The sequence below is a fragment of the Falco naumanni genome, chromosome 1 (genome assembly GCF_017639655.2).
Source record: "Falco naumanni isolate bFalNau1 chromosome 1, bFalNau1.pat, whole genome shotgun sequence".
Taxonomy (NCBI): Eukaryota; Metazoa; Chordata; class Aves; order Falconiformes; family Falconidae; genus Falco; species Falco naumanni.
The window spans coordinates 47,840,940-47,853,231 of NC_054054.1; the positions used below are offsets into that span (position 1 = coordinate 47,840,940).

Sequence of the window (12,292 nt, forward strand, 5' to 3'; positions counted from 1 at the left end):
TGATGCATCACTGGTGGCTTATAGCCCAGTCTGAGAGTCATTGTTGCTGGTAGATGTACAATAACTGTATATGTTTTTCTCAGTTTTCACTTACTGATTATAATTGGAGTTTTTATAAGCTTTTTCTTAATTTAATATAGTGATCCTGATTGTGAGGGCCATCGTTGTGAGAACAGTAACACGTATGATCATCAACAGTATGATGGAGAGGAGAGTCAAGATGAAGACAGCTGTTCAGAGCATAGCTCCAGTACCTCAACATCCACAAATCAGAAGGAAGGCAAATACTGTGACTGCTGTTACTGTGAGTTCTTCGGCCATGGAGGAGTAAGTTATTGGATTTTTAATTGGTTTTATGTGATTTCTTTATTGTTTATTCATCCTTGATTTCATGTGATTTATCAGACTGCAACTAAGGGGGGGTGGCATTGGAGTTTACTCAACAGAAGTAGTAAAAAGGAGCTTGCTTAGAAAGTAATTTTCCTCTTTGAATTGGAGAATTGGAACAGACCTTTCCACTTCAATGCAGTTCATAAGTAATAAAAATTACTAAAAGATTTAGGAAGCAACTGACTTGATTAGTAGACACCATGTTTGATTGAAACTGCAAAAAGGGACATTGAGCCATTTAAATAACTTTACAAAATTCATGCAGTCATCTGTAGTAGTGTAATTATGAATAAGCCACAAATTTGGGTAAAAATACATTTAATATAGGACATTTTTTTAAAATGTTTGTGGCAATTTATGAACCATTCTCCCATCTGTCAAAACAGCAATCCTCAAAGTATTTATGTTGTTTGTTGTTTTTTTTAAAAAGAAACTATTCTTACCTAGAACTTAGGCAGTGTCATTTTAAATTACACTTTATCAGAGGAAAACCCAAACTACATTTTCCCTGTCTTCAGTATTGCAAAGCATTTTCTTTACTGGTACATCTTGATAGGCACTCAGTTGTATTTGTAGTTAAAGGGTGTTTTGAAGAAACTATTAAGCTCTAAAGCATGCAGGTTATACAAAATCTTTTCCTTTATGTTCTGTATTTTACTACTTAACACTTTGAATAGCCCTTAAGTTAATTTCATACTAGTAACATGTCTAGTGAGTTCTTGTAATCATATCTTTTCATTTGCACAAATGAAATGCTAAAAGCTGTTAAGTGGCCACATACATTTTTTTTCTTAAGATTTAATTTTCCTGCTGGCCTGGTTTCTAAATCTGTGTAGTCTGTTTTAATAATCAGTTAACTAGTACAATGTGTATCTGGCCTTTTTTTTTTTTTTCTTATTTGAAGTAAAAGCTTAACTTACTGGCCCTGTATTTGAACAAATACAGTTTCATCTTAGGGCCTGAAGTGAATTAAAAGCCCCTGCCCTGTGGCCGAAAGGGGTAGGGAGGGGATGTGTCCATGATTGATCTGTCTTTGTTAGTTGTCTGATGGCACAGTAAGTTACTCATTTTGCTGAAGTGGCAGAATAGTACAGGATTTTTAAGTTTGTCTGTGTACATAAAGCCATATTTAACAGGCAACAGGCCTGTTAAAATCCTTTTAAGGATTTTTTAATAGGCTTAGTTTTGTTGGTTTAATGAGTTGAACTGGTATAGCTCCAAACAGATGGACATTAGATCTGGTGCAGGAGGGGAGAGGGTAAGGCAGCAGGAGTGAGGGAGGAATGAAGAGTTGAGATGCAGGAGCAGTGGCTGGGAATACAGATATGAAACAAGACGCAAGGATTCGCCTTGCAGCAGTGTTAACAAGTTATTGATGCGACTCTGCTGGAGGGTATGCTGGCATGCTTCAGTGCAGGGTAACCCAGCCTTCACAGTTACAGCCCAGAGGCCTGTATAGCCCAAACTCTGAAACAGACTTAATATAAAATGGGAACAGCAGCAAATGTCTGCTCCCTTCAAGTTTTCAAATGTGGTATACCAATCACAAGAGAATATGGAAATCTCTTTGCTTTTAAAGAGATACCTTTGTCGTCTTACTTGTCATTCCCTTGCAAGAAGAGACATCCTTTTGGTTGGAAAATACAGTTGACAAGCTAGCACCAAGTCTGATGAGTTCTGTTGCCTTTTAAATAAACCTTTAGGTACACATACAAACAATAAAGGGTTTGTTATTCAGGTTTAGACCTTCCCAGCTATTTGCAGGTCAGAAATGTCAAAATCTCAAAGTATTAAGTCAGTGAAATTTTTATAGTTTAATCACTAGATATTTGTCCTTCAGCCTCCAGCTGCACCAACCAGCAGAAATTATGCAGAGATGCGAGAAAAGCTTCGTTTACGTCTAACAAAAAGAAAGGAGGAACAGCCGAAGAAACCAGATCAGATCTCTGAAAGGGAAAGTGTTGTTGACCATCGAAAGGTGGAGGACTTGCTACAATTTATAAACAGCTCTGAAACCAAACCAGTAAGCAGTTCTCGGGCAGCCAAACGAGCCAGACATAAGCAAAGAAAGGTAAGACATAAAAGTAGATTTATCCTAGACCTCATGTTTTTGAATCTGTGCGCGCTCTGTAAGTATAGTACTGTACACTGACTTTATGATATTGGTATAATTGGCTTCTGTGTAGTTTGTGGTACACTGCCCGTTTGTATATACACAGCTAGCTTACCTGTTCTGATGCTACCTGAGGAATCTATGTAGTAGACTGGGAAGATTCCTCACAATGTCATTATCATGTATTTGGTTGCAATTCAGCTTTGTACTGGAATTTCCTACACTTTAGAAAGCTATTTGGAAGTGTTGAGAAATGTTAAGCATTTGACTGTTTTGTAGAATTGACATTTAACAGCGGTGGAAGTTAGAGAACTTAGTGTTTCTGTATTGGTATAATGGTTATGATAAAGCATCTCTGTAGGAAGCCAAGAAACGTAAGGTCAGTGCTTTTATGAGAAAGGAATAGTAGAGATTTAGTGTTTTTAGAATGATTGCAGCAGGCACCTTGCTGTCCTCACTGAAAGAGGTTAAGTGCTGTGCCACGTGATGACGTGAAGGGCTATCCCAAGCTGGAGTGAAGCGGCAAGCTGCAGAGAGGGGACAGGGAGGAAAAAATTACAGGTTGCTTTCAAATAGAAACTGTCAAAAAGATTTATTAAAAACTCCAATGTGTAACAGTGATTATTTTTTTTAAAAAACACCAGTATTTGCTGAGTTAGTAGAGGAAATATGTTTGGGTTTTTTAAGTTGAACAAGCAGGAAATTGACTTTTCTTACTGCAGTTCAGTATCAGCCTTTGGTATAAAACTCAAGGCACAATGAGATTAGTAGCTGAATGTTTTTTGAGTTCTGGTAAGCATGTTGTGTGACCACACTATAATACTTCTTGTTTGTGGATTTCCTTGCTGGCACTAATTCTACACTCCTTCAGACTGTTCCATGGGTTTGGAAGACCTGATGTTCACAAATTGTGTTCTTTATGTTCATGTTGTAGCACTGTTCAGCAACCTCAGGACTTAGTGAGTTATTTTATAAGTAAAATTCACAATGCAAATTTCACTTTGCTCTTGCAATGCAGTTAGAGCATAAGTGGAAGATTCTCTTAGGGTTTTTTATGTGTGTTCTGTAACTGAAAAAGTAATCCAATACAAGCACTCCTAAATGTGCAAGAAAATAAATGGACATGATAGTTCTCAGTGTATGCCTTCCTTTCATTTTGCTAATGATGCAAGATCTATGCTGCACAGCAAAGTTTCAGGCATTTGCAATAATGGCTGGAAAAAAATTCCTTGTGTCTGTTTTATGTGGTTAATGAACTTAAAACTGACAGTAGAAAACCATACCATCCGTATTATTTTTGACAATTTCAAGTGTAACTTTAATGTGCTTAGTGTTTTGCTGTAAAATGTTTTTAATGATTGCTTTTCCTAATGTTTGTGAACACTGAAACAGTGCAACTCTGCTACCATAGCGAGAGAACAGGTAAAGCATGCAACATAATACAAACCCAAGTTACCTTAGTAATACATGGGGTTGTTGAGGATTAAGCTCAATGTGTTGTTATCAGCTGGTTTTTGTGGTTGTAGAAAAATTTGATGTGGAGTTAGGTTTAGCAGTAGCAAAGAGAAGACCAAGAGTTGGTATTAACAACAGTCAAATATGTTACAGAAACATATACAATACAAATACTGAATTATTTTCATGTACTTTAAAGGGCAGCTTTTGTATAAATAGTTATTTGCTTGCTGTATGGCCTGGTGGATTAAATATGTTCATATGTTAACATCCTAGGATTTATAACATTTGTAGAGAAAAGTATTAATAATCCCTAAAACTTTACTTTCTAAAATATTTGTCACTTTCAATAAACCTTTATTGTTCTGTAGCTTGAAGAAAAAGCTCGACTTGAAGCTGAAGCCAGGGAGAGGGAGCATCACCAGTTGCTTGAGGAACAGAGGCGGCGTGAAGAAGAAGAAGAAGAGAGGCTGAAACAAGAATTACAACGGCTTCAAGAACTTCAGCAGTTGCGGGCTGTAAAGAAAAAGAAGAAAGAACGGACAAGTAAAGACTGTCAGAAGGTGGACATGCTTACTCGAAACTGCCAGGCAGTGAAGGAATCTGTCCCAAACGCACCCGAAGACATTCAGAACGGTACACTTGAGCAATCAGAAAAGATAGAAACCTCTTCTGCTTCACTGTCTAGGCATGTGAATCATACAGAACAGAGACCGGTTTCAGAGACAGGCTGTGAACTATCCAATCCTGTAAACACTAGAGACTCAAAGCTGCTTTATCAGAAAGAGGGGAATGTAAAGCAGCATGAGCCCCTCTCTTTTCTGCTTGATATCATGCATCAACATAAAGAAGGAAATAGCAAGCAGAAATTAAAGCAGATAAATAAACCATGTGCTGAACAAGTGAAAAAGCCTGTTGAATCCCCCAAAGCAGCTGAAATACAGACTAAAACCAGAAACCAAATAGAATCCAAAGCAAAAGCAGCAGAGCTCCCATCATTTGCAGAACCTAAAAAAGAGGAGAAGAAATTAAACAGTAACAACAAAAAACAGTTGAACCACGTAAAGGAAGAGAAGGCACCCATAACAAGTGAATCCCCCTCACCAAGTGAACAGCAACAAAATAATAAGCTAATACTTGCAGATTCTCCTCAACCAAAAGGCAAGAACAAGAAAAACAAGAAGAAAAAAGGGGACAAAGTCAACAATTCCATTGGTAAGTGTATAAGAAAGTTTAAGAAGTTGGGTTGTTTCCTACTGTTGTTTGAAATTTTTATCTTCGGTCATTCCCGCCAGTGTAAGTTAGGGAAACAACGGCTCAAGTTTTTCTGACACTAGTTTCACTGTCATTGTAACAGTTAGGACATGCATGTAGTTTTAGTAAAGAAATGCAGGATTCTTTTTAAGAATGAATGAATGAACTTACGTATATTGCTGCTTTTGTATGATGTTTGTGTCAGTTAGGCTTTACAGGAGACTGGCTTCCTTATCTTGCTTAAATAAATAGATAAATAATTTAATAATGTGCTGAAATCCATATTGGACCTTATTAAAAGCAATAGTTTCTCTCACAGCATTAAGGGTATGGTCTAAAGTTGGCCTTATTCTTTGAGCGAGGAAAATAAGGGGATTTTGCAGCCAAAGAATGATCATTTATGCATAAATATGCATTTTCTCAGTGCAAATTATTTCTTTCTTATATTTATTAATAGGTAGGTAAGTAAATAAGAAAAGTAATTTAATTTTTTATTTGTCAGAGTGAAAATTTAGTGGGATATAAATAGTTCATAATATTGAGTGTTTTCTCCACATGACTATTAGGTTGTGCTAGTAAAGATATCTTTAGTATTTATCTAACAGAAGTAATAAAACCATAGAAGACAGAGTTGCCTAAGATAAGCTGCACTTGCATAATTTTCTTCCCAACATATATTTTTTGTTTTCCTGAAAACATCTGGCAGCTAATAGAGCTGAGGAGCACTTGCAGTGCTAGCTGGCTGGCGTTGTCAGCACCCTAACCAAACTGCCATTCTTGGGCACAAGTTTATTCCCTGCACATGCTTGGTTCCTTATGGAACTGCCAGCTGGGATGGCACTTGTGCAGTGTGGACATCTATCTGCTTGGAGTACCCGATCATTTCCCTGGGATCACCTGGTAGCTGAGCGGTAACAGCACATAATTTAAATGTCCATTCACAAAAATGACTTAATATTGCAATTCTCACTGCTGTTCTGTCTGGTAAGTACATTGAAATAGAGACTTTAATCCTTCTGTAGTCTCTGCCAGGGTTTCAGAATACTTAAGATGTTGATTAAGTGTTGTTATAAAAAATGTAGACTGAATTCATGGTTGTTGCAAGTGCTAGGTGTAGAGCCCAACTTTGTTTTTGTGGTCTCTTGGTTGGGTTGAGTCAGCCCAGTCTTTCTTTTTAGCTCTTATGTTCAAAGTTTCGATTTCATGTCAATTAAGCAATGATACAGCATTGAACCCTTTTCTCTGATACCTTAGTTCTTGTGCATACTGTGTTGTGGCATGTTTGGGTTTTGTTGTTTTTTTTAATTTACTGAGAAGAATGTGCTGCAGTCATTGGAGCAAGACAAAACTCTAGAATTAAGAGTAGAAACAGAAGACTAGAGACATTTGGAGCCTTCCTGCAGCTTTAAAATAAAATATTTTTTTATTATTATTATGGAGGAGAAAGTGTTGAAGGGAGTTGGGGGGTGGTAGAGGGTTTTTACTGTAAGAGAATGCAGGTAGTTTCCAGCATCTTTTCCTCCTCCCTGCCCCTTACTGCTGTTTTCTGCTGCTTAATCAAATATAGTTACAGTTTCTGAAGACTAATATTTAAATGTGAAAAACCAGCGATATATGTCTGAATTTATAAAGAGATAATTGTGCTGCTCTCTGAAGAGTTGGGACTGGACTGCTACTTGGAATAGTTCTGACTTTAGAACTACAAGAAAAATACTATAATATACAATTTTTCTTTTAGTTGTCATTTCTCAAAGATACAGAGTTGATGTACCAAATTAGCTAAGACACAAAAGAAGAACTAAGGAAAAAAAAATTAGAACTCTGGTAAATGAAAGAACATGAAAAGAGGCTAACAAAGTTTGGTGGTTTTTTTTAAGTGAATTTTTAAGTAAAGTGTTAAGGCAGTGAAATTTATTGGGTTTGGTGTGATTTCTGTTTCTGAAAGAAATTTATTCTGCCAGTAATTTTTAACTCCTTGTTATGAAGAGGCTTAAGAAAACTAGGGGTATAGAGAAGCCCTGTGTTTATACGGCTTTCTGCTGCTTCAGAAGTAAGTTGCACAGCAAAGACATGCAACTTCTATAAAGGCATTCCTGGTAGTTCAGAAGTCATTTGTTCCCATAATCTCAAGGATTATGGAGAGTCCTGATGTGTTTTCTGTTAGTTTCTTTGTCTCGCCCTTTTTAGAATGTGTTATGAAGCTGCTTCAGAAATTAGATTGGAGCATATATGTAGTAAGAAATGAGACTTCAAGGGGAAAATACTCAAATTGGTTACTACAAAAATTTACACTTTCTTTATAAATACCATTTTTAAAATGTTTCTAAAGCTGTCCTTTTGTTAGTAAGGCAAACAGCTCATGAGTATCGTTTACTTGAAATCGATCTGAATCATTGAGCCTTTTGTGTAATTTGACCATTCTCCTGTGTATTCCAGGTTTATGGCATCCTTTGCAACCCATGTGATGAGTAAATTTGCTGTTGATTCATCTCTTCCTTGTTCCTAACTACCTAAAGCTTGAGCAGATGTACTAGCATGGGATTTTTAAGAAGTGTCTTCTTAATTACAGTTTATATTAATTCAGTCTAAACATGAATAATCGATAGTCCACCAAGTTCAGGCAGTCCTCCAAAAACATCTTTAATGCAGCTTCTTCCTCTCTCCTTCCTCCCTCCCCATGGAATCTAATACTGTGTTATCCTTTTTCCTTTGTAGATGATGTGTTTCTTCCCAAAGACATTGATCTAGACAGTGTGGAAATGGATGAAACAGAGCGAGAAGTGGAGTATTTTAAAAGGTAAGGTGCTGTAATCCCTTCGCATAAAGTTGTTTTGTTTCTTCCAATATTCCATGAGTTAAAAAAACCCACAACGTATTAACTAACTTCTAGCAGGAGAGCCTGTGTTGTAACATAGCAAATCCTGTTAACAGCTGACATTCTGAATACTGCAACAATCACGAAAGCTGTAGATCTGTGGACACAAATCATAGCTGAGTAGCACAAATACAGAAATGAGTGCCAGAATCATCTGTGTGTCCCTCAGGTTCTCATCAAGGCTTTCAGAATATCCTTAGTTACATACTTTTTCTTCTATAGGCAAAGTTTGCATTAGTATTTCTTCTATTATCCACGCAGACCAAATGCTTATCAGTGTTTTAAAAAATAAGATACTAAAAAGGTGCGATGTTAGGTGTTAAATGTTGAACAAATAAAACTTTGTTTTAAATTTCAGAACATATACTTCAAAAAGGTTTGTACATGATGTTTTCTTCCTTGTTTATGAGAGCTATTAGTTTGGAATTTTATACTGTACATGGAGTAAAGATGGTGTAACTGTGGGATAGTCGCTTATGTTAATCAACCAAAGGGGACACTGATGGTAGTGCAGTGACAGTAAAAAGAATAATACGAACCTGTGCCTGTGAAACTTTTTTCTTCTGTGCATTCGTTATTTTTGGGATTTACAAATCACTATTAGTTACCTTTAATTCCTCAAATATGAGCAGACAGCTCATGTTGAAATAATGTAGTACATGTTCTTCCATAATACTGAAATCTACTGATATTTGTGTTCTTCGATGGTGGCTGGGTGTGCTAGTGTCCCATGAATACTTCTAGTAAGCCTTTCATCATGATAGCCAAATCTGAAATGCTATAAATAAATCAGTTTGTGCAACTGAATAAGTTAGGAATCAACAGTAGTATTTCAAAAAACAACTAAATCAATTTGTTTACAGGCTTTAAAAAAAAAAAATGGCTTTCAGTATGGGTTTCAGTTTCTTTTCTAAATTTATGTAGCTTTCATAGTCTGTGTGCCTGGGATTTAATATATGTCTAAGTCTTGGAAAGAACAGAGTGCAACTGCTTCTCTGTGCTGCTGTACAAAATACAAAAATTTCCAGTTTAATGTCAGTGCAGAAATGAAGTAGGTAGGCTCAATGCTGCTATCATGCTATAATACTATACAGAATGCATATGTCTGATTATTTATGGAGTTACAATGCACTAGATGATGAAATTTTCAAAAGGACAATCTGTTCTTAAAAAATATTTTTCTAAGGGCTCCCAATTAAAGGATTTTTTTAAATCAGAATGTAGGTTATTATAGGCGAAATGTGTCATATATTAGTACCAACGTTGGTTTAGCATAAGCCTTTGTTAGGGGTTTCATGGGATATTCGTTGCTTCGTTCAAGTCTGCAGCATCTGTAACAACAGAAAAGCTCTTTTCACCAGTTTCCTACTCTAGATAGCATAAATGAAGCAGTGTCTTGTATTTGCAGAAGTGTAGCTGAAGTTTGGCGATAAACTTGTCAAACATGATTCCAAATGAAGATTTAACACTTTTAACTGTACTGGTTTGTAATTATTTTTAATTAATTTTGTAATTAATTCAGTAATTGGTACCATCTACTCTTCACTGTAATTTCACGTTAGGAAATATGTGTAACTGTCCAATATTTTTTATGTATATCTCTTTAGAAAAGGTGTCTGAAAAACCCTGGTAGGTGCTTTTCTAGGGGGGAATAACAACTACTTAATGTTGTGAAGGCATCTTTAATGCGTATGTTTTCTATCACTTGATAATTTCTGACATAGTATTTAGAAGGCTAGCAACATCACTTGTTTCAGTAACCTTCCATGGTAATGAGCTCCACAGGCATACTGTTTACTGGTAGTTTGTTACTTCATCAGCTTTTCTACTTGCTTTGTAGGACATAGTAAATGGATACTTTTAATTACACCCTGACTTCAGAATTAAGTTTGCAAGCTACTTGTAACTTTAGCATGGAAAGAACAAGTGTAGTCATTCTAACCTTCCTCAGTACCTTTTCTCTTTCACTCTTCCTGTCTACTCCCCTTTTTTTTGGCTTTCAGTTGTTACAGAAGCTGTTAACCTTGCAGAGAGAGAGATGCGCTACCTTGATGCTGTCATGCAGCCTTTAGCTTAAACAAGCTACATGTTGCCTCGATGAAGTTCTTCAGTGTGAACTGTCACTGAAATGCTTGAACATGCCAACCTTTCAGAAGTTCTTCCATAAATTCTGTTTAGTGATGGTGAACAAGTGAATTTTCGTTCTAAAGGTGCTTTTTCCAGGCATGTGGGCTACTGATCTGCTGTATTATAAACAAAACTACTTTCCCTATATCTCAAACATTGCTGTATTTAGAAGAGAAGCAGCAGTGTCTCATGCTATTGGGGCTTCTGCTTTACACATTACCTACCCCTCATTCTTACTGTTAACAAGGTTTTAGGTAAATACAGCAATGTCTTCTGTTTCTAGTTATCATTCAGCTAGTATCTGTGCTGCTAAATATGCAGTGTTCTTTGCTAATTCATTCACTTACTCTTGGTAATGCAGTGGTGTTTAAAGTAACAGGTTTATGATGTATTTGAGTGATGGGCAAGTAATTTCTTTTTTTAGGTATTTTTTTAGGAGGTTTTGTCTTTCTGAATGAGAGGTGCTCTTCAAAACAGAGGGATAACACCAGTGATTAGATTTTAAGTGTATTGGTTTCACTATATCATTTATACTTCCACTCTTAACTTTTTCATTTCAGATTCTGCTTGGATTCTGCCAGACAGACAAGGCAGAGACTTTCCATCAACTGGTCCAATTTTAGCTTGAAAAAAACCACCTTTGCTGCACATTGAAATGACACAATATGGGGAGGGAACCCTGCAGGAATCAATGAACGACAACTCCACTTACCTGTCCTGCTGTGCTGAGAGCTTATCTGGTCTTGAGCCAGTGCTGCCTTGCCTTGTCCCCAGTGCTGTGTGGATCTGCACTGAACCCTTTGGCCTGATAATTCTTGCGGACTGAAAAATTGCCACTTTCTACCTGAATTTGTTAGCTTGTGTGCTTGTAGTCTGTGAGTGAGACTTACTTGATTGTAGCTGTATGCCGTTGGAGTTGGAACAATAGCTCTTTTCCATCTCCTTCTGAATGCCTTGGCCTCAAAGACTTTAAATTGCTTAGGCTTGGGTGGAGGCCAAAATACTAGTTTGCATCATCTGCAGTGGCTCCTGTCACTTCTGCATCTAGCTATGTTTTGTCATTCTGACTCCTGACAAAGGAATGGACCTAGTCAGTTGTGCTTTCATCTGCTCCAGAATTCTCCTGACATGACTTCATGAAAAAGAGGCTCTTACTGGGACAAGTATCTCCTCAGTTCTTTCACAATCTACTGTTTAAGAGTGTACAAGTTACGCTATTTGTGTTTTGATTTTTTTTTTCCTGACTTGTAGCCAGCTTGTGTAAGAATACTTGCAGAATGAGAAAATTTAAAAAAGAACAGTACTCACACTATCAAATCTGTTATAGAGTGTATAATTGTATTAACACTGAAGCCTAACTGGCTACTTTTTTAACATATTGTTAAGTAATATTAAAATCATGTCTTTCTTTTTGAAAGATGGAATACATTAGTATGGCAGAAGATTTGTGTCTTGCTTTTTTCGTTTGGGTGGGGAAAGGGAAAAAAGAAACGGGCAAAAAAATAATGGTTTTCTAAACTAAATTTCATCTTGTGTCAAAATCAGTCAGTGAATGCTACCTAACTTTAGCATATTTCTTGTTTACCAGCTCACCTGATGGGAAAAATTGCTATCTGCTAGAGCAAGAAAGACTCCTGCTGAATGCTGGAATTAAGTTTGTGAATTCTGTGTATTACTGTAATGCTTCTGTTTCCTTAGGTAACTTGTAAGAACCAAGGTAGTACAAAAATTTCCAGTTTAATGTCAGTGCAGAAATGAAGTAGGTAGGCTCAATGCTGCTATCATGTAAACAGTTAACAATATAGTGATGTGGAAGAATGGAAGTGTGGAAGAAAACTGCTGATTTAGGATTTTGATCTGTATAAAGATGTTGCAGTTGTAGAAGTTTTTCTGATACTGTGCTGTTTATTGAAAAGGAGACATCAGAAGCTTTCTTCTTACTTCCAGATGACCGTGCTTACCAAAATTATATGGCAGTCTTCCACTCAGCATGTATTTAAAAGGACAGTATGGCTTTAAAGCCCACAAACATTCTTTTCTAGAACCATTCCATGTTTTTCTTTCTTCTACTTGTCAAC

The 12,292-nt window shown here is 36.6% G+C and overlaps 1 protein-coding gene across 2 annotated transcripts in view; it reads left to right on the forward strand.

Moving 5' to 3' along the window:
• The window catches only part of FAM193A (family with sequence similarity 193 member A), a 49,149-nt gene extending 37,509 nt beyond the window's left edge, over positions 1 to 11,640 (forward strand). For both annotated transcript variants that reach the window (XM_040592577.1, XM_040592568.1), the window contains 5 exons: positions 141 to 327; positions 2,231 to 2,461; positions 4,330 to 5,173; positions 7,928 to 8,009; positions 10,775 to 11,640. In XM_040592577.1, coding sequence (XP_040448511.1) covers positions 141 to 327; positions 2,231 to 2,461; positions 4,330 to 5,173; positions 7,928 to 8,009; positions 10,775 to 10,868 — 1,438 coding nt within the window. In that variant the 3' untranslated portion in view covers positions 10,869 to 11,640. The remainder of the gene's footprint in view (positions 1 to 140; positions 328 to 2,230; positions 2,462 to 4,329; positions 5,174 to 7,927; positions 8,010 to 10,774) is intronic.
• The last annotated feature ends 652 nt before the right edge of the window (positions 11,641 to 12,292 follow it).